We start from the raw sequence: 22,713 nt of genomic DNA on the forward strand, positions 1-22,713 counted from the left end.
GGTATAATACGGTGGAAAAGTATTTCAAGTACGGGTTTAGGGATGTATGCGGTCAAATATGCTTCTCCGTACTTGGTTGACTTGTGGACTTAATTTGGAAGAAAATCTATAGAGATACAAAAGTATACTCTCTACGTCTTCTTTAGTTTGTCTGCCTCTTTGGGTAAAGTCACTTTTTTAGTTTTTGGTTGGGGAGAAATTGATAAGTGCGAAAAATGTTAGGACTAAATACAAATATACTTTATATAATTCGCATTAAAAGAGTAAAAGGCTCATGTGAAAACACTTAAATGCTTGATTGACTGGAAATTTTGTCAACTATAGGTACTCAGGCACGAGTTGCACGACTTATCAATGCACCATCAAAGGAATTATATTTCTAGTCCACAAACTAACTATTGGGCAAAGAAGTTCAATCAAAAGGATGCTAAGGAGCTAAGCCCTCTCCTTTCTTCAACAGTCAAAAGGGTTTCTTTTTAATACGCAATCATTAAAGCCACTGAGGGATCACTATGGAACTACCATGGTTAATCTTTATCTATCAACTTTTATGCGAGCATTTGAGTATTTGACCAAGAACATCAGCTAGCTATGCATAATAAACAATAAAAAGAAGGTAATAAACATGTGTAAATACTTTATTTACATTTACGTTATAACGTCACAAGTGAACAAGAGTCAACTAGGGCACACTGCAAGGACAAGCTTACAAGGATGAAAAAGGCTCTGATTGCAAAATTGAACCAACCCCGTGTAAACTTTGTGATGACCCTTTTCCAGAATACAGCCGACTTCCTCACGTACCAATAATAGTGAATGCTCAATGCAGTTCGTCAAAGCTGAAGAACAATTGATTGGTCCTCTGGTTCATAATGTTTGAACAGGAGCAGGCAAGAATTGCAGCACTGACGTCAAAATTGCACCATCAAGAAGTGTATTGCTTCATGAGCCTCAACATGGATCCCAGTTGATGAGTTATATATGGCCATATGGGTGTAGGCTAGAACTTGATTACGAGGCCAATGGGACAGTGGTCACTACCATTGACATCTGGGAGAATATAGGAGTCATGAACCCTGTCAGCTATTGATCCTGAGACTAGAAAGTAGTCAAGCCGCCATCCTGCATAGTGCAAGAAAATTTTGAATTAAGGAATCTGAATGTCTCTCCACATCAAAGCCAGTTAGCAGCAGAAGAAAACAAATAAGAAGTCCTGCTTAAGAGAGAGTGATTGTCTACAGCATTATTCAAGGAAGCTGAATATAGGCAAGAGGGAACACCATCCAGATCCGACTGAAGGAGATGCTTTGCACAGAAGGGCAGAAGGCTCAATAACCATGGGGTAAGGGAATATAATGCAGATATAATCATATAAAAGCAGTGAGTCTACGTCATTCAAGCCAATCGGCTATGTGAAGACCATCTTTAATCTAATTTGCAAAATGCATGAGTCAACAGAATAATACCTCTGTTAGTTTTACGTCCACCATGCCTGTAGCCCCAATAAGTATATCCCACAACATTGGGATGCTGGTTTCTGAAAGTATCCACAAATCCCTGGGACAGGAAGTTCTTCTCAAATGATTCCCTTTCTTCAATTGTAAATCCAGCACTCCTCTTGTTTCCCTGAGGATTTGGGTACCAATTAAGTGAGTCAATACACAGCAATATACCTTTCAAACAATGGTGTTTAAGCGTAGACTATCATCATTACCACATAAATGGACAGGAATCCACCTAATTTCTATCAGACACAGCTTCGCAAAAAAGTTCCTTTAGAAACTCAGCATAGGTGAAATCAGGAACATCACACAATGAGGAAGCATGTAAGCTGAAGAAATACTTGAGCGTATATCTTTTGCATATTCCTTAAATTCTCATTAGAACTGAGAAGTTAAATTAAAATTCACATAAGGCCATAACTTTATAAAAGTGTTGCTTAGAAATCTATCATATTGTGAGTGGTCAAGTAAAATGTTTCCAAAAACCAGCAGCCACTCCAGGTTGTATGAAAAATTAAAGAATTCTGAATCCATTTACAATAATTTGCCAAATCAAGGGAGGCAAATATCACAAAAATTTGTAAGTAATTTCATACAGAGATAAAGGTCATCAAGATTGCCACAACTTACAGCAGGGTTATAAATGTCAATCTCTTGATGTGCACAGTTCAGATCACCAGTCAAAATTACAGGCTTCGACTTTTCTAGTTCCTGCATCATAATGTTACAAAGATAGAGCACTGTGAAGGATCTATTTGATAATTATGTATACACTACTTAGAGTTACTTTTACCATATAACAACGCAGAACCAAAAGGTAAGCACTGACAACAATTACTATGGAGTGGAAAAAAAGCAGAACAAGTGCCACTTACTAGCAAGTACATCTTAACCACACCAAAAACAATTACCAACCAATTGATATACTCAAGTAAATAATTTTTCCTCTGTTGGGTTCTACACCCTACATTATCTGCTTTGCTTTATGAAATACCCTTAGAAACTCCCGTAAGGTAAATGATGATATTAGACGTGTAATCAATCAACAATAAGATAATTTGAACAAATAGACAGAAGCAGTGTCAGAGCATTCACAGTTATTGAGTATAATAGCAAGACTGAAACACCATGAACCACCCACATTCTATTTCAATCAGACATAGTGCAACATAACAGCTTTGTAAACTTACAAGTTACAAGCAAGCATATTAAATCTTAAAAGCAGCAATATGCACGTTTGTCAGTCATTGAAATTTCATCAAATTCAAAAAAATATTAGATTAATATACGGAGTAGAATAAAAGCTAAACGATGGCAATACTAAACTATAAACACAGTGCATGTAACATAAGATAACAAGAACAAGCATTCTTATGTACTTGAACCATCAAGTTTATACAAACATTACTGTCACAAAGAAAACTCACAGGTCAGATTATGTGATGAATCACTGCTACACAACATAGTAATCAATTTAGTATCAGTGGGTGGTATTAAAAACAAGGAATTTATTTAATTAATCTACTAAAGCTTGTCCTCCTAACATGATAAAAATTAAGAATGTTTCATGTATTGGTCAAAAAGTTAATGCAAGACCAAAGATTCAAGGATCAACAACACAACATATCCCAGGAAGAAACATTAATCCTATTGACCATTAATTTAATTTGCACAGTTTGTCTCATAGTGAGACATAAAACAATGAGAATGTTAAATGCACTAGATATTGGATAAAGAGGTTAACACAAAACCCAAACCCAACAAGGGGCAACAACAACCGGAAAAAACAAACAAAAAAAAAAAAGGTAAGAATCCTTTTGAAGTAGAGTTTGTGTAAGTCTATGTATCTAACTTTATAAGACTATAAGAGAGATTGTTTCCAAACAAGCAAACAGGAAATAACATTATTTGTTTAATACAAAGTGGGAATATAATTTGAAAATACTAAGATAGAATTCAAGAAATAAAATTAGAAAGGAGTACAAGAAATCAGGGAATGCAATCAGAAAACAGTACGCAAAAACTCAGGGAATACAATCAGTGGCGGATCCAGGATTTTTAAGGTGCTGGGTCACTGTCACCTATATCGATCATCACTCATCGACCGCATATCGGAGGTGGATGAATTTTGTGATAGACGATGAGTTTGTGGAGGAGGATGCTTGGGACTAAAGAAACTTGTTATATCATATGTTTTTATGAAAATTAAGTCACAATTTCAATTTAATTACAAAATCCAATATTGTCAAAAATAGATTAATTCAATCTTTTTGCAACTTATCTATTCTACCCAAGTGGTTTTAGAATATTATAGCCAATTAATTAAGTCACAATACCCAATTTAATTATACAAACATAATATATACAACACAAATTAGAAAAACCACTTAATGTAATGTCTCAACAACACAAAACATAACAACATTGAAGGATAATCAAATTAATCACATGATAATCAAATATCATAAGTTCATTATCATTTCAAAAGGAAAACCAAAAAAAAAAATATTCTATTTCTAGCTAATGCTACTACAATGAATTAAATGAAAAAAGAAGGAAAAAATTGAAATAATCACATGAAAATCAATAAATCACATAACCATAACATAGGAAGGAAAAAAAAAAACAAAAAAACAAAAAGATAAAAGGAATTCCAAAAAAAAAAAAAAAAAAAACAAAAACAAAAAAACAAAAAGATAAAAGGAATACAAAAATTACAAGTAATAGGGCTCACAAAAAGATAAAAGGAATTCCAAAAAAAAAAAAAAAAAAAAAAAAAAACAAAAAAACAAAAAGATAAAAGGAATACAAAAATTACAAGTAATAGGGCTCGAACTCAAGACTTGTGTGGCTAGGGCCTTGCTAATTGGGCTTTGTCCCAATCCCTCCAACCACTAAGCTACAAGATTGTGTTGCTAACTTATAACCAAAAATAATGCTTATATCTTATTTTCCAATAGGTGCCATTTTTTTTAAAAAAAAAAAAAAAAATTTTTTTTTTTTCCTGCTAGGTCACGTGACCTAGCAGGACCAAGGCTAGATCCGCCACTGAATACAATCAGAAAACAGTAAGGGAAATTTCAGGGAATACAACCAGAAAACAGTAAACAATTAAGATTATTATTATATGGCTTTAATGTTGTGACCAAACTGATAGCAGTAATACAAAGATCACCACCAAAAAAACAGCAAGTCAGCACCCAAAAAAAAAAACTGTATAGTTTTGGGGAGGCAAAACCAGAAGTGCAAAATAGTTGCAGCTAAAGCACATAAACAATGATGCAGATTTGCAGCCAATAGATGGTGGGAAAAAAAAATATGAAATAGGCACAACGTTATTCAAAATGCTACAAAAATCATCCTTACTTTCACATACTGGCTGAGCGACAGGTCCCATTCTGTAATCCTGTACGACTAATATCAAAAGCATTCGTCAACAGCGAGAATTGGAATTTCTTAGAATTATACAAACAACTAAGTACAAAACAAAGGTTATGGTACAAAGATATGAGATGAAATCAATTACCAATCTCTTGAGACCATCACCAGAATTGGGAACATATACACACAATAGATAATATGAGTCAAACTCTGCTGTTACCACACGCCCCTCAGTATCATGGTCTGCTATTCCAAGGCCATATTTGACTGACAAAGGTTTAACCTGGAAAACAAATATTAAAAACATGAAGAACAATAACTTGTTAAAAACAGGTTAATCACAGCCACATTCTTCCTTCTTTGTCTTTACACATTCATTATTATGAAGAAACATCAAACGTTTGATGTCTAAACCTTCTTTAATGTATAAGAGTATGAAGTGTGAAAGGGGGTCTCACATATGACACACAAAAAGAAAAAGAAAAAGAAAAAAATAAATGAAATAAATTTTTAAAAATAGATAAAATAAAATAGAAAAAATAACTAAATTAGCTATTACTTGATGTTCCAAATTTAACATTAGCACCTGAAATTTACCTTCAACTAATTCTTCAGAGAGATGACATAGAAATCAACAGGCAAAATGAGAATTATGTTCAAAACCTCAAAAGCAATTGGGATTGTGAATACTAGATTATGAAAGAGATTTATGATATATACGCTTTTGCACAAGTTTGGTATAGATCATTTACAACAGAAGCCGCAAAAAAATTATCTCTAATTAGGACACGTATTATATATCACTTTAACTAGGGCCATACCCGTGAAACAATTGCTGTACCAGAGTATCCAGCTTTAGCAATACTGCACGTCCAAAAACTGTTTTCATAGCCTTCCAAAAGATCTCTGACTGTTTCAACATCTTTCTCCTGGTCAAGATGTTAGATAATTCAGATATTTATACATCGAAATCAAAACATGTCAAAGCTAAATAGCTAATAGCTCTTCAAAGTATGTCACAGAAGCCACAACATTATGAAATGGCTCAGATTGTCTATCACAGTGATGGACACAGCATACCAAATAAAAAATTTCAAGTTTCAGAAAGAATACTCTACAGTAAACTCGTGAAGGTTTCCATGAAAGAATTTTCCCTAATGATCTTACAAGGTTTACCAATCATATGCAAATAACATGGATACTTTGGAGGTTTTAGGTAATTGGCTGTTAGGTGGCTTTTTTTACTGGATGGCTACATAAAGTGGCAAAAAAAAAAAAAAAAAAAAAAAAAAAAAAAGGATTTTGAATGGCCAAAAAACTAGCTTTTCTAACAAAAATGAAAAATTAGCTGGACTAGCGTTTGGTCTTTCTTTATTTAAATTACCTTCTTACTCCTATATAAATTACCTTTTACTTATGCACACCCATCTTTTACTCCATCTTTCTTACTTTAAACAAAGTACACTCTTTTCTTATGCCCACTCACAGTTTCCTATATATCCAGGAAAAAAAAAAGTCCATACTAATTGAACTTTTGGGACCAGGGGAGGGGGGTGGTGTGGTGTGGTGTGACGATAGTATGAGTGGGTACTTCCCTTGTTAATCAATGTATAAAAAAGCTCAAGGCACAACAAGGTGTTTCAGAGTTCCCTGCGCCTAAGGTGCGCGGCGCACATGATAAACAAAAAATTTCTGAAAAAACACAGTTGTGCGCCACAGGGGGTGCTTCGCCTAGACCACAAAAGGCACATGACCCCTAACGCCTTGTGCCTCAGCGCCTAGGCACACTTTTTCATACACCGTTCACAATGCATGCACAATTTTGACTTTATGCACTATTCATACACTATTTTTTTTTTTTTTTTTTTACCATGTTTTATTACTAATATACACAAATCAATGACATTATATTAATTGCCATTGAATTAAATTCAACCATTAAAACGTATTGTGTTACTTGGACATGGTTAACACTTGACAAAATCAAGTGCTAATATATGTCCAAATTTTATTGCCTAAATTAGATAGTACCAAATTCCAAAGGACCAAGTATCATACCCACGATCAAAGTATCCCTATTGGAAACATATATGCAGGTGGAATGAGGTGGGATTCCAAATTCCAAAAGACCAAGTATCATGCCCACAATCAAGGTATCCCTACTGAAAACATTTATGCAGGTGAAATGAAATGTTTGAGTTACACTGGACATAAAAATAAATATTAAGCCATGGACGAATTTGAGCCAGTAACATCAATACAGATGCACAGCACATCTCTGCATTATAGTAAGCAAATTCAAACGTCTCACTATCCTAATTTACACCCTTATAGCCAATAATCAAGGTACTGAAAGAAAGAAAATCACTCCCTAACTGTGATTATGTACATCTGGAACCTCCAGTCCCAACTCTTTTACCAGCCTAGGGTGGTCATACGCCTCATTGGAGGCCTAGCAGTGATAATAATGGGAAAGGGGAGAGATAGTGGAGGCCAATCAATAGGAAAATCACTGCAAATAGATCGAAAACTAATAAAAACCACAGCTTATGCCTTCTTCAATGATTAAATTGTAACTCTAAAAGTCAATTAAGCTTCCCAATAACGACTATAGGATATCCGTAGCTAACCAAAAGTCGAACTTCAACAGGAACTGGTAATTTAGAGACTTGCCTTCGCGCTAATTTGTCTTAGTGAAATTAGAATTACAAAGAGCATGACAAGAATTAAAAGAATAAAACTTGCCTGTAATTTGGTCTCCTGCAAGCATAAAACATCAAAATCTTCTCTATGTGCAAGCTCAAGTGCAGAGAATCCCTCCAACTTGAGTAATGCCCTCAAACCATTTACATTCCAAGACAACAGCTTAACAACATTAGTATCACGTGTAAGAGGAGGTGGCCTCATGGTCTTTGGATTATAAGCAACCCAACCTTTCTGAGGCTTTTTGTGGGAAAACCTTGTCCATGGTTCCTTCTCATAAGAAGATTCATTAACCTCTTGAGAAACTTCCACATGAACACTAGCAGAACCTGCAGCCACTTTTCTTTTTGTAGTACGCTTTTTTCCTGCAGTAATTAAGCCCTTTTGAAATTCCAAATTATAACTATGTAGCCTAACTGCACTCAAGGCGTCATGCAACCATACAACTTTCAAGTGGCTAAATGCTGGTTCTCACGAGTGTACAGGTGCAAGTGTGCATATTCTAAGGGACAAGGGTGGGTAAAAGCAGAAACAATATCAATTTAAAGGGAAACAATACATCTGACAGACGCAATAATAAATAGGATGACATACCAGAGACATCACTAGTCTCTACTGATGTAATTTGCTTTACAGTCTTGATGGCGATATCAACCTCCAAAGTCTCATCAACAACATTTTTTTCATTTGTATTACTCTGGGATTAAGGCTTTGATTGATTGATTGATTGATTGATTACTCTGTTTATGTTTTGGTGAGCTAATTTGATATGATGCATTCTCCTCTAAAGACTGATCCTCACTTAGCAAAGAATTTTTACCTGTGTCCAAGTATTACATTTATGATCTTAAAATCACATAGAGATGCCATACTAAAGCAACAAAATGAACCAAATTCATCATCAATCACAATGCACTAATTAATATAACAAGGGAATAAAAACCAAACAGCTTAAAGTTCATACCATCAATGCCTTCTTCCAAAATAGTTTTCAAAGCCGAAATGAGCTCTTGTTTGCGACCTTTGCTGGATGCTCCAACATTTCTAGCCGGACACACAACACACCAGTAAACCACCCATTAACATACAATACAAATTCAACAAAGCGCCTAAATAATACTTTCTCCGTCTAGATTTAGTTGTCACATAACTAGTTCAAATAACACTATCAACACAACTATTAATGCGAGAAAAAGTACAACCAACCTAAAACATAAAGTTACCACATTTTTGTTTAAGGGTTCACAAAAACATATTGTATTCAACAAGAAATCACCTTAATGCAGTTCTAAGTTCTTGAACTGTCATATTCTCCAGCTTTCCTGGGTCATTTTTTAAGCTCAAAATTTCAGCTAATTTGCTTCCAACAACAACATTTTCCTGCACAAGTGCACAACAAAACATTAATCAACCCATCAACCAATAATTAAAATCCCAAAAAAAAAAAAAAAAAAAAAAAAAAAAAGAAAAACCCCAACTTTTAAATTATAGAAAAAACCAACATTTGAGACATTTTTCTGAGAATTTGGACTAGCATCAACTGATAATTTTGCCGATTTCTCGTTTTTACCAGAACCCATTGCTCGTACTTGAATAGCAAACAACCCTTGACGAATTTTGAGATTCTTCTGGAACCCTACACAACTGCAAGTGTTGAATTTTTAGAAATTGGGAATAGAATTTATTGCTGAGGTTTCAATTTGATACATTAATTGATAAATAAACGGTGAAATTAGAAAAGGGGGTGACCTAAAATTGATGAAATTTCGAAACCCTAGTAGCATAATGCTGGACACATTGAAGAGAAAATGAGAATGGCGCGCAATTAACACTTAACTGCCGTTATTCGTCAGTGTGACTGTGGACTGTGTGGAGAGACGGAATTACAATTTTTTTTTTTTTTTTTTTTTGTTTAAAATAGCTTACAAACTTGAAACTAGAAGGCTTTTCTTTACCGCCACATTAAGGAAATACAGTTTCTTTTTTTTTTTTTTTTTTTTGGCAAAGAGTACTAATAAAGAAAAATATAAAACAAAGACTACCAACAAACTACACTACGCACCAACACCAAAGAGACACTTGCGAGCAAACTTTATTCGAGCCAAGTTGGAGTACTTGAAGTCCACACTAGGCCCACGATCACACTTTGCACCCACACAAACCTCCTTGCAACCTGGTGTTGAATTAGGTCGAGCCACCAAAGAACACAATTTCCTAAACCGAGGATGAAACATAGACTTGTGACAGCGAAAAGGTTGAGTCGAAGACTTAACACCGGAACGCAAAATGGTGAACTGAAAACCAGAATCACAAACTTGTCCCACACACTCCTGTGAAATAATCCCTCCCATGTGACTATCAACATCACAAAGGGTAGTTATGCACTCCGAACTTTTGTGCGCCACAGGAGCACCTAAGGATTGCTGCAAAATGGAAACTGGCTGAGACTCTATTATGGGCACCGTCTGCCGCTCCTCATCATCACAGGATACCTATAGTGAAGTAAAGGTAGAGGATATCGCTACACTGGACTTCACATAGTGGGAGACCTCTTTCGTAATAGAGGGGATAACCTTCTTCGGATACGATTGCAAACCTGGATCATGCATGGATTGCCAAATGGAAGCAGGCAGGAACTCTGAAGTGGACACCGCCTATTGCTCCAATCCATCTGGAAACTTAACTGAAGTAGAAATAGAGGTCTCTGCTTTCCTAGAAGTTACATCTTGGGGGACCTCTGTCTGGATAGAAGTTTTACTCGGACGAACCCGAATAGACATCAACGACATGGACTTAGAATGGTAGAAATGAATGACGTTGCCTTGCTTAATCTGCTGCAAATTTGAGGAAGAAAGCCGAAGGGATGAACTCGAACCATTTCGAGAAACAAACTTATGCATACAAGGGACTTCCTTCCTGACGAAAAGGTGGTACAGACGTACAACTCTTGTCATTACTAACTGAATCTGATTGGAAATCACATTCAATATCAACACTCTCTGAAGTTGGTGGTGGGAGATCACATTCCTTATCACCACCAGACAAACTAGGCAATAATACCGGCTCCAAAACAACAGCTGAGTTTAACCCATTACATTGAAACTCAACAGTCAGAGCAGCCACATCCGCAATACAACAATCCATTTTGACCTGACCATCATCAAGATCTTGAGAAGTCAACTCAGCCTAGGTAACAGACTGGACCATCTTACCTTTATGTGTCTGATCGACCAAAGACACATCTTGTAACAAACCCTCTACACAGTGTAACTTTAATTTGTTATCACCTCTACATTCTTAGGATCACCTTTAAAGGCCTTAACCAAATCCTTTTTAGCGGAATGAAGCTTGCCCAATTCTTGAAACGCAGAGGCTCTCCTATAAAGAGCCTTAATATGACAAGAATCAAACTGTAACATGAAAGAACAAAGCTTAACAACAGCAGAATAATCAAGAAGCTTCAAAGCATAAGCTGCAAGATTGAGATGCAAAGCAAATGCCAAAGATCGAAACGAAGAAAAAGCTTCCACAGAACACAACAATTTACTAGCCAACTCATACTTAGAAAAAGCAAGTTTAAACTTGCCAACCTTAAACAAGGAGTTTTCTTGCTCCTTGTACTCCAATGAACAAACAACAATATTACCCGAATTATCCATAGAGGAAAGAAGTTGGAAAATACTTTCGTCATTAAAATCATCTGGAAGATGAAAAGAAATAAAGGCTCGAAATAACTCCATATTAAGCCTCCTAAAAACTAAGAGCCAAAAAGGACAAAAAAAACAACAAGCAACGTAAAGAGGAGGAAACTTCACCTAGTACAAACCCTCAATGACTACTACGGCAAGTCAAAAGAAACAAGAACCTGCCAAACAGACCAAAAGAAGAACTTCAGCAACTCTTAAAAAACGGCAAACTAGCCCAAGGAAAAGAAATCACAAAAAGAGACAAAATCTAACAAAGACATTAAAAGAGAAAAGGAGAAAAACTAACCCATGAATAGAAAAGAAAAGTAAGAACATATAACAAGGGAATAAAAAAAACAAGAACAAAAAACTAAACAAAAACATATAAACAACACAACCCAACAAAAGGAGAAAAACCAAGAACTGAAAGTAAAACTAAAGGAGTAGTAAACAAAGAAAAGGAGAAGAAACACCTAGAAGAGATCGGGGTTACCGGCGGAAGGAACACCCCAGCAACCAAACAAAGGAGGGTTAAGGCTCACCGGCGAACGGGAAGCGGCGAGGCCTAGCTAACCCAGTTTGCCAGCGAGCAGAGACTTGAGCGGTGGGAAGCGGTGAACCTAGGAGAGAGAAAGCGATTGGGACTTTTTTTTAGCTTTTAACAATGTAACTCTTTAGTTGCTATACTGCTGTTGAAATACCGTTAGTTAGTGGGAAGTTTGTACCTTCGAACTTTAAAGGTGGGGTTTCACTAGGAACACTTTGGGTGGGGATCCCTTATACTCCTCTTTCACTTTTAAATTGTCTAACACGCTAACACGCAAATACTAGACTAAGAAAAAAATGTGGGGGTTGAGGTCCAAGGTGATATACAAAGTTGGTACATCTATCAAGGGATACATTGGTCATTTCATCAATGAAATCAAGGCAAGGGGTTAATTTGTAATCACAACAGTTTTTTCCTTCGATTCCCGTTCTCACATCACGATCAAGACAACTTAAAATTTCACCTTCTTCCTCCACATGTGCCACCATTGTTGGAGATGCTGCTACAAAGGAGATGTTTTCCTCAAGGTCGGGGTTAATATATATGTGGTCATACTTTAAACTCTTTGCTACTAGGGTATCTTTTTGTTCCACAACGAAGCAGTGTTGGGACCATTGTTGTCGAGAAAGGATGGAACAAAAAGAAGATGACGGGAAAAGGAGGAAGAGGGGAAGAGGAAGGCTTTTGTAGTTGATCGTCGGGACGACGGAGAGATGGTGGTGCTTGTGATGGTGATGTGATGATGGATTTGGTTTATTTTATTGAAAAAAAAAGAAAAAAAAAAGTTGCATAAAGCATTTCTCAAAGACAAAAGCTAACGAACGCTGGGGGTGTTGAATAAGCTAACTAAAAGTAGAAATATTAAATTAAAATTTACATTAATTACACCATTTAACGTGTAATTTCGGCATGCATTTTCCAAATTAATTCTAATTTAAGAAATATTTTAAATGTTTATCTAACGTTCGGGGGCGTTTGTTAGCATGATCCCTTCTCAAAATATATTATTCAAGGTGTTATAATAATTTATGCATTAATGCAAATAATTAAAATTGATAACTTTATTACCCATTTCGAATTAATACAGTAATACTCTGTATGTTAACATTAATATTTACACTAAAATACTCAAATCAAAAGAGTAATAAATAAATAAGAACATTTTAGGTATTCTAATAATCTACCTTAGCTTGGTAATAATAAATTAAATAAAGGAGTATGTAAGTGATCAAAACTTGGAATCAAATATTGTTTACAACATCAAGTCATCACTTAACTCTATCCTGAAATGAATTATTATATCTATCTAATTTGCAATTCTAGAACTCAAATCTCTAATAATGTTATTTTACACCGGTGCCTAAAATGAGAGAAGGTTAGACTGTGTATCATATGTATGTGTATCGTTATATCTGTAGTAGATTGATCTTCGTGATCTATCTTATTATTCCAAGAATAATATATACTCCGTATATACTTTGTATAACTTCCTTATAATCAATGTTCTATATTTGATGATGATTCGAGATTAAGGTGAAGTAGTGCTTGTTGAAGACATTAATGACGCAAATATTCCGGATTCCTTTAACTTCTGCATAATCACCTGTGAGAATTATGGTACTCCGTAAGAAATAAGCATTAATATGGATTTTGTTGGCACAAAATCTAAATATTGGAAGGGTCATATATTTCATAAAGTAATGTTTATGGTATATGAAGTTACCTTGGGAGTATAAATACGAGTAAAAATACCATATTTCAAAAATTTTAGGTTCACATTTTCATTATTCCACACGACATGGTCTTGGTACCTACATAAGAAATAAAATTAGACCTAAAAAAATAATCACTTATGCATACTTATAATTATTTGCCAATCAAAGTACTAATACATAACACTAAGGAAGGGCCTGTTCACATTTACTTAATTTCAGTTCAGTTCAGTTCAGTTCAGCTCCAATCAGTTCAGTTCAGTTCCAATCAGTTCAGTTCAGTTCAGTTCAGTTCAGCTCTTAATTTCTCTCTCACATAAAATATTCATTTCCGCTCAATTCAGTTCAATTCAGTTCAGTTTAGTTCCAATCAGTTCAGTTCAGTTCCAATCAGTTCAGTTCAGTTCAGTTCAGCTCAATTCAGTAAATATGAACAGGCCCGAATTCTTTAGCGATATCAATATGCATGCGTGATTAACAATATCAATATGCATGTGTGCAGGTCCGTCTTAAACATATTGGGGGCCCTGTTATAACTCTAAAAGTTGGGTCCTGTTTTTTTTTTAAAAAAAATGCAATTTTAATTATGAGAAATTATTTTCAAAGTAATCTGCATTATCTTATTCGAGCACAATATATACACCAAAAAACTCAAAGCACTTGCTTTGACAAAAAAAAAAAAAAAAAAAAAAAAAAAAAAAAAAAAAAGCACTTTATTTAGATAGATGATACAGGCCATACAGCATACAAACACAAAAATAAACAAACATACGTAATTACGCTATTTTCCAAAAAAAAAAAAAAAAAAAAAAAAAATGCAATTAAGCTAATGATTTATAATGAAAATAGTATAAACAACTTAACAATTCGAGTAGGAATGGTTTAAATTCCTAATACTAAAGGCCCATTATTGTTGCAAATTGAAAATATGAAGTACCAAATTTTCTTACTTCCAGTTTCAATCTTAAAAAAAAAAACGCAACTACAATAAGCACTTAACAAATCTCAAATATCAGAAATTCTTTCATATCAAAAAATAATAATAATAAATAAATAAAAATTACCTTATAACCGATTGTCCTTATTGGACAGATTCTCATTTTAACCAGGTAAACCCAAATTCAAGATGAAACTAATTTTTCTATTAGAAGAAATTCGTGATGAAAATACCACTCATCACCATTAAAATCAAGAGAAGAAGGTGCAGTTGAAGTGTAAAATTAGTTTTTCGGAAAACTAAAATAAAAAAATAAAAACTTTGGTAAAAACATGAAAATTAATGACAAGCTTTTTCTCAAAAAAAAAAAAAAAAACATGAAAATTAATGACAAGCTTTAAATTGACATAGGAAGATGGAAAGTTTTCCATAGGAATTGCAAATTAATTACAGCAATTACGGAGTAGATGAATTTGGAGGAAGTTGAAATTAAATGTTCGGGACGTAGAAGACGGCTGAATTGATTTTTTTTTTTTTAATACATGTATGGGCTCCCAATCGCAAATTATAATATGCACCCTTGTGCACACAGAACTACGTGCACCACCAATGAATTGATGCCACGTAGTTAGTAGTTACCAGCTGTAGGTTTCTTCTTTCAAATTCTCAATGTTCTTCCCTTTTCTCCTATTTCACGTGTTCTAATTTCTCTCTCCTCTATTTTCTCTCTCCTCCACTTTTCTCTCTCCTCCATTTCTCTCTCCTCCATTTTTCTCTCTTCTTTTTCATTGAATGCGTGCACTTATCTCCATTATATTATTGATTCCTCTATTTTTTTTATTTAATTTGTTCATCATTGGTATCATCGCGATGGATTTAATTTATGTACATTTGGTTCTCGACACTGCAGGTTGATTTCGTTATTTATTTGATAATTATTGCTGATTAGGTTTTTTTTGTTGTTGATTCTAGTTATTGATTTTTCATTTTGCTATTGATTCTAATACTATTCTGAGCGGATAATTTTTAGGTTTAATTAGTTTTAATTTCATGTAATTCAATTGATTAATTGATCAAACGATTGATTAAATTTTAATGAAGCGGTTGCTGAAATTTGCAATTAGATTTTAATTTCTCATTGTTTATTTTTTTTTATTTTTTTATTAATTGTGATGAATTTGATCAATTGTTGATTAAACTATTGAACACTTTGTTAGAATTCGTTTAATATGATTCTGAACATTCAGTTCATATGATTACTTACTACAGAATTTATGTTATCAATTTGGAAGATATTCATATATTTTAGTTGTTATTTGTTAATTATTGATTAATTTGAGATTTGATGTTAATTAAGTTGTTGAAAGTGTGTTGAACTTGATTTTTGATTTTAATTGCTTTTTTTTTTTTTTTATGATTTCAAGTTTCATTTATAATTTAATTGTTAAATCGATCCTTTAATTATGAATTTATGAATATAATTTGTTTATATCATGTATTTGAACATTTTGTTCATATAATTCGAGTAACGGACTTTCCATTGTATTTATTATCAAAATTGTTATTAGCAGAATCATTTTATGAACAATGTTTCTATTTTATGAACATTTAGGATACTTTAATGAGCCTTTTCGTTTTACATAATTCTTTGAGTTTGTATATATGCTTTTTAGATTATAATTGTAAACGTAATTAATTATGAACATTTTTTTCCTGTATTTGAACTTTGCTGTTTGATTTTTGAACACCAGTAATGGTTATTATGAATTGTGTTTGTTTATTGCAGTTAAAACGCATGGAGTTGTTTATAAGGAAAGTTTGAAGGCTGAACAACATTTTGACAGTGTCATCAGGTGTAGAAGTTTTTGAAGTGTGTTTAGTGATTTGTGGTTGGGGTTCAAAAGTTTTTGTAGGGTGTTCAGTGGTTTATGATTGAGGTTCAAAAGTTTTTGTAAGGGGTTCAGAGGTTTTTGTGGGGTGTTCAGTGGTATGTGGTTGGGGTTCAGAAGTTTTTGTAGGGGGTTTAGAGGTTTTTGTAGGGTGTTTAGTAGTTCGTGGTTAGGGTTTAAAATTTTTTATAGGGCGTTCAGTGGTTTGTGGTTGGGGTTCAGAAATTTTTTAAGAGGGTTCAAAGATTTTGGTAGGGTGTTCAATGCTTTGTGGTTGGCGTTCAAAGGTTTATGAAGGTGGTTAAAATGTTTTTAAAGGGTGTTCAGTGGTTTGTAAATGGTGTTCAAAAGTTTTTGTAGGGGGGTTAGTGGTTTTTGTAGGGTGTTTAATGGTTCGTGGTTGGGGTTCAGAATTTTTTGTAGAGTGTTCAGTGGTTTGTAAATGAGGTTCAAAAGTTTTTGTAGGGGGTTTAGTGGTTTTTGTAGGGTGTTTTAATGGTTCGTGGTTAGGGTTCAGAATTTTTTGTAGATTGTTCAGTGGTTTATGGTTGGGGTTCAGAAGTTTTATAAGAGGGTTCAAAGATTTTGGTAGGGTGTTCAGTGGTTTGTGGTTGGCGTTCAAAGGTTTTTGAAGGTGTTTAAAATATTTTTAAAGGGTGTTGAGTGGTTTGTAAATGGGGTTCAGAAGTTTTTGTAAGGGGCTTAGAGGTATTTGTAGGGTGTTTAGTGGTTCGTGGTTGGGGTTCAGAATTTTTTGTAGGGTGTTCAGTGGTTTATGGTTGGGGTTCAGAATTTTTTGGTAGAGGGTTCAAAGATTTTGGTAGGGTGTGTAGTGGTTTGTGGTTGGCGTTTTGAGGCTTTTGAATGTGGTTAAAATGTTTTTAAAGGGTGTTCAGTGGTTTGTAATTGGGGTTCAGAGTTTTGTAAGGTTGGTTCAGTGTTTTCTGGTGGCTTATCATGAAATTCTAGGGGCTTATCAGAAGTTTATGGGGGCTTTTGTATTGCTTCTGGTGTCTTATCAGAAGTTTCTAAGGGATGTTCAGAAGTTTCTTAAAGGTGTTCATTAGTTTGTCTATAATTAAATGTTAAACAACAAAAGAAGGAAATACACAACATCCAAAAATAATTATTATTTCACACCAAAAAACTTGATAAAATTTATTCAGAAATTATTACTTCATATATATATATATACATAAAGACAACGTATATGAACATAAAAAATGAGTTATGTTAACAAAAATATGAAGGTAATGGATATGGAACGATTAACATCAGATTTGCTAATTTTATTACACAATCCACCAAAATTGGTCAAAAAGCTCAAAAAAAAAAGAAGCAAATATCCATTTTTTATTTTACAAAATACAAGAAACTTTATATTAAAGTGTATAGAGAAAGTAGAGTTCAATTGTTGAAAATTTTTGAGCTTCTAGTCATTTAGAGGTAAAAAAAAGGGAGAATCAAAATTGTCAATGAGGGAAACAAATTTCCAAATATAAAATAAAATAAGAAAAAAAAAAGAGAAAAAAAAAGAGGAAAGATGAAAATTTAGATTTTCAATGAAAAAAGATAATATCAAATTCAATGGTAAAAACAAAAAAAACTGACTGGGCTTCTTACTATTGGGGGTGGGCTTCTTTATGTTGGGCGGATTCTTCTGGGCTGGGCGCATATTGGGCCTGGTGCACCTATTTCTAGGTGCACCATGGTGCATAGAATACCAATTGGCTCCCAATTAAATTGGGCCCTCAAAATATTGGGTCCCTGTGCTAAGGGTCTGTTAGCACAGGTCCTTAGCCGGCCCTGCATGTATGAAAATGTGAGGTATTTGTATTTTTGTTTAATTTGTTCTCTTGGTACGTGACAAAGGAGTTAGGGTCTGTTCTTTTCAGATTATTTTTAGTTCAGTTCAGTTCCAATAAATTCAGTTCAGTTCAGTTCTTAATTTCCTTCTCTCATAAAATATTCAGTTCAATTCAGCTCCAATAAGTTCAGTAAAGTCAATCAGAACAGACCCTTAATAAAACTCTTTTGAGTACTTTAATTTAAAATTTTTTTTACTTAGTTTGTAATACTTAAATTTTAGTTAGCGAGCATATATTGATATATATATGTAAAAATAATAATAATAATTAGGAAAAGAAAATGTTGTGTGTACGTATTTTCTCACCATTGAAGCATTCCTTCTTGTGTTTCCGTAGAAGCAACAATAAATGCCTGTAGTTTTATAAAAATTTCTTCACAATTAGAGGCCAAAATAAAGAAGAGAGGACAATGAGAAGCAAAAAAAAAAAGAACAAAATACATACATTTCTATCAAAATCCAACCAAAAACATCTTTTGACATCGTCTTTTGTAGGCTGGCATTTACATCTATCACGCCTTGAAGTTAAGTCGGAAAATCTTGCGTATGTATAGTGCAAAATTGCAGCTTCCTTTAAGTCTATCTCTCTGTCAATGATCATCAAGAAACTCTATCACTCCTCATAAACAAGGTGTGTAAGTGAGGTGCCATATAAACTAAACAAAGTGTGTAAGTGAGGTGTTAAAACTAGCTCAACTGGCCCAATCTGAAACCAATTCGAACAAAACTTGATTCAGATCGATTTTGACTTGTATACATGTATGGACAAAATAATTTAGCATGACTTAGATGTGAAATAGACTTGACTAGACCTTACCGAACCCTACCCAGTATACATATATACTTTCCAGGTCTTGGGCCTTGGTGATCACCCACCTTGTATAGCTGCACACACACTCCACATTACTATGATGTTGTCCGCTTTGGGTCTAATCCGTACGAATTTATTTTTGGACACACTTTTCCAAACAGCCTCATACTAATGAAGTGTGTACTCACTTATAAGATCGGTACTAGCTATCTACTTACTTATTACTTTCCATGAAGGACTTGAGAGTTGAGATGAACAACCCCAACACCAGGTAGGTAGGATGATCTAAAATATCAACTTATGTTGGTTTTTTATCCAAAATATAAGTCGTTTTATAATTCTAGTGCAATATTTAATTAGTGAGGTATTATTTAGCATAAACATGCAAGATGACATAGATTGCTTATACTTCGTATATGAATAGGAGGATGAAGCATACTTTGGCTGTTTGACATAGTTATACCATCGATGGGCACCGTTGGGTCGAAGGTGATCTTGTATTCTTGCTGCTGATTTTCCATTTCCATAAGTAAGAAAATAGTTTGGGTTTCCTCGAGCTGCCAACTTGTACAATTTGAAATTTGTATCATTTGGAAGATGAGCGAAATTTTTTTTGAACAATGAAACCTAAAATATTTGGGATGACTTTAGAATTTAGATGTAGGAATCAAGCTATAGTATATAGATAAGTTGAAGTGAAACGTGGACAAATTTTTTTTTTTTTTTTTTCCAATTGAAAATAGCGGCACATTATTTGAACTTACCTCAATGAAAGGCTCTTTAATGTCATCCCTCTCAACCGCACTTTCCTGAAATCAAAATAAAATAAGTCAGTTGTAAAATGGGTTTAAAGCATTTAGAAAGCATTTTAGCCTGTGTTCATTTTTCATTTTCTAAAATTCACTTTTAGATGATTTCCTAATCCAGGGCTCTGATACCATGAAAGCGAGCATTATAGGGCATGGCTTATGTATTCCCTTATGTCAAATATAATTACTTGCATAATATATAGTATAGCAATATGCATGTAGACAAACTATTACTCTCTTTGTCCCATTTTACTTGCAACATTTTAATTGGACATACTTGTCGATGCACATGTTTGACCGTTAATATCTTTTATTATATACTTGTGTAAGCTATTAAAAAGTTTATATTAAGAAACTATACATTAAAATAGACCCAACAACATATTATATGATTACATTGTCTTTCATATAATAGCTAAAAAAGATGATCAAAGTGAAATGTGTAAATAGTGCAAAAAGTCAAAACGTTACGAGTAATTTGGGAGGAAGAGAGTATATATTATAGGACAATTTACATATTCCAATTCAAGTAGTTTCATGCAATTTTACTTTTTTTGGTCGAATAATATGATGTCCTTACATTATGCTCACCATCCATTGGTAGCTAGTAGCCCCAATCAAACTAATAAGACAAAAATAAATAAAAATATATATATCTATATATATATAAAAAGAAGGACAACGTATATAATCAAGATATTCACAATGATCTTATTTTGAAGGTTACTTACATAATTAGAAAGTACGATTGCATCAACATCACTTGGAACCTTAGCTAATAACTCTGCTACTGAGTAGTTTTGAGTCCCTGCAGGATGCACGAGCTCATCAGTGTCAATATGGAATATCCACTCCATCCCAGAATCCTGCATAAACAGGAACGATCAACATTGCAAAACATTAAAGGCATCAATTTATCAGCTCAAGGAAATGTGTTGCATAATTTGGATTGATTTTGTTAGGTCATACATTGTCATACATATATAAAAATTACAATGTAGTAAGAGTCAAGTTTTATAGTACATACCCTCGCCATGACTATAGCCATTTCCATGTTTAGGGTTTGCTTCACAAACAATTCGCCATTGCATGGCTTGTGAAAGGCATTTGAAAGCCAACTCTCATTCCAAATTCGACTGGCAAACCAAAATTAGGAGGAAAGCATGTGAAGATTTTTTCTAGGATTTTCTATGCACTCATAGGTTGTTATACGGAGTTTTATTTTATTTTATTTTTTATTTTTTTTTATTTTAACATGCAACTAAAATAAGGATAAAATTTTTGAGACCAATTCATACAACCATCAATTATGAATATATATGTGTTTTTAGATACATTAATGGAATTCACAAGAAACAAATTATTGGAAAATTCAATAGCATTATTTCAATCAACTACACAATTTATAAACATAAGAGGAGAACATTGTCAACATAGGTCTAGGCACAAACCTTTTAGCTTGTTGTTTTTCTAATTCAATTGTTCTTGGTACAACTTTTACACCCTGTGACAAATTGATGACATGTATACTTCGTATTAAACATAATAAGACCATAATATACATTATCGACAATAATCTTGCAAATCAAAGGCAAAATAATTCTTAACATCAGAAAAATGTAAAAAAAAAAGAAATTAACTTACCGGAATAGACTCAAGTACTTTGGTTGCATTAGGGGTTGCAGCCTTCCCTTCAACAAAGAGGAAAAAGTCGGAAATGCCAACAACCTTATGAAACAAGATCCATGACACTATATCCTCTAGCCTAGCTGATGTTGTTGAAGTTATACATATCTAACACAATTTTAAATACCTTAATTAATTATTATATGTAAATGAGAAATATATTTATTCATAAATAGAGAGTATGTAATTTAAGACAAAAAAAAAAAAAAAAAAAAAAGTCAAAATCATAAAGTCGGGCACAAAAAGTCAACTTGTGAAATGTAAATGAGAGAGGAGTGATTTGTAAATTTTACCGCAAAACACTCATCCAAGACATTGGTTAAAAACTTAAAATTAAACATCTTTTTATCGTGTAAAAAGTCAAATGTCACCTTATACAATTTAAGAGCCAAAATCACATAAAATTCAAAGAAAAAGGCTCAAAGAAGCTAACCTTTGGTGTAAGAACAGACTCATTGTTCATAAACTTGAAACTACTTAAACCAGAGGAAACAGTTGATGAAGAATTCAACTTCGCCGGAGGAGAAGTGCAAGTGATCGGACGGTCTAACGACAACCGTGTCAACGGATCGATGCCACCGCCTCGCCATTGGAGAAAGAAGGTTAATAGTAACACAAATGAAGGGAGGAGAATGAGAAGTAAAAGGTGTTTATTGATGAATTTTTTTATGGTATGATATGAAGAAATAGGAGCTTGGCTAATAAGATCCACCATTGTATGTAATATTCAAATTTTAGAACAAATAAACAAAATAATGAGAGAAAGAATATTTATTTATATATGAAAGAACATGTATTAAATTGTTACAAGTTGATTTATATAGTTTTAATAGTTTAATTTTATTTATTAAGATGAATATAAACTAAAATTAAAGAAGTGGTAAACCATTGACTAGAGAATGTGAAGGTGGAGGGAGGCAAGGTAATGTGAAGTTGTATTTTTTAATGTGTAATTATTATGTAAGGCCATGTTAGTGTATGACTAAAGAATTAAGATTATTAGCTGTTGATTTATTCAATATTCTTTTTTTTTTTCTTCACCATTTAAGCTTGTAATCTGTTTTATTATTAGCTAGTTGCCTTTTTTCATTTTACCTCCAAAAAAACCAAAAAAAAAAAAAAAAAAAAAAAAAACAACTTATTTTCAAATTTCAACATATATAAGGTGAAGGTTGGTTCGGTA

General features: G+C 33.5%; 2 protein-coding genes across 3 annotated transcripts; both read right to left on the reverse strand.

Moving 5' to 3' along the window:
* Positions 1-596: 596 nt before the first annotated feature.
* Positions 597-9,470, reverse strand: LOC145582425 (DNA-(apurinic or apyrimidinic site) endonuclease, chloroplastic-like). Of its 2 annotated transcripts, none has more exons than XM_081639422.1 (13): positions 9,424-9,454; positions 9,089-9,230; positions 8,863-8,966; positions 8,551-8,630; positions 8,321-8,406; positions 8,181-8,277; positions 7,629-7,951; positions 5,705-5,812; positions 5,029-5,166; positions 4,869-4,916; positions 2,133-2,213; positions 1,467-1,626; positions 597-1,122 (listed from the first exon to the last, which is right to left on the reverse strand). In XM_081639422.1, exons 2-13 carry the CDS (start codon positions 9,164-9,166, stop codon positions 1,001-1,003), a joined length of 1,425 nt encoding a protein of 474 aa, XP_081495548.1. In that variant the 5' UTR covers positions 9,167-9,230; positions 9,424-9,454; the 3' UTR covers positions 597-1,000. The 2 variants fall into 2 exon arrangements, with proteins under 2 accessions (XP_081495548.1, XP_081495547.1); XM_081639421.1 differs by having other exon boundaries at positions 598-1,122; positions 9,336-9,470.
* Positions 9,471-13,347: 3,877 nt separating this feature from the next.
* LOC145581345 (glycosyltransferase-like KOBITO 1) lies at positions 13,348-22,245 on the reverse strand. Its single transcript, XM_081638363.1, has 11 exons — positions 21,964-22,245; positions 21,489-21,638; positions 21,296-21,348; positions 20,872-20,980; positions 20,576-20,710; positions 19,800-19,844; positions 19,475-19,662; positions 18,670-18,811; positions 18,531-18,577; positions 13,543-13,630; positions 13,348-13,422 (listed from the first exon to the last, which is right to left on the reverse strand). The coding sequence occupies exons 1-11, from the start codon at positions 22,243-22,245 to the stop codon at positions 13,348-13,350; spliced, it is 1,314 nt and encodes a 437-aa protein (XP_081494489.1).
* Between the last annotated feature and the right edge of the window lie 468 nt (positions 22,246-22,713).

Source organism: Chenopodium album, chromosome 15, assembly GCF_948465745.1.
Source record: "Chenopodium album chromosome 15, dcCheAlbu1.1, whole genome shotgun sequence".
In the NCBI taxonomy this organism is placed as follows: domain Eukaryota; kingdom Viridiplantae; phylum Streptophyta; class Magnoliopsida; order Caryophyllales; family Amaranthaceae; genus Chenopodium; species Chenopodium album.

Excerpts from the sequence above, each read along its gene's own strand:
- LOC145582425 (XM_081639421.1), bottom strand. The coding sequence starts at position 9,370 with ATGCTACTAGGGTTTCGAAATTTCATCAATTTTAG. Across the intron at positions 5,813-7,628 it reads TGCAGGAGACCAAATTACAG|GAGAAAGATGTTGAAACAGT; the intron begins GCAAGTTTTATT and ends CATCTTGACCAG. Across the intron at positions 1,627-2,132 it reads TTGACATTTATAACCCTGCT|GGAAACAAGAGGAGTGCTGG; the intron begins GTAAGTTGTGGC and ends CCAAATCCTCAG.
- LOC145581345 (XM_081638363.1), bottom strand. The coding sequence starts at position 22,245 with ATGGTGGATCTTATTAGCCAAGCTCCTATTTCTTCATATCATACCATA. Across the intron at positions 20,981-21,295 it reads GAAAAACAACAAGCTAAAAG|TCGAATTTGGAATGAGAGTT; the intron begins GTTTGTGCCTAG and ends TTGGTTTGCCAG. Across the intron at positions 13,423-13,542 it reads CTCGTATTTATACTCCCAAG|GTGATTATGCAGAAGTTAAA; the intron begins GTAACTTCATAT and ends TAATTCTCACAG.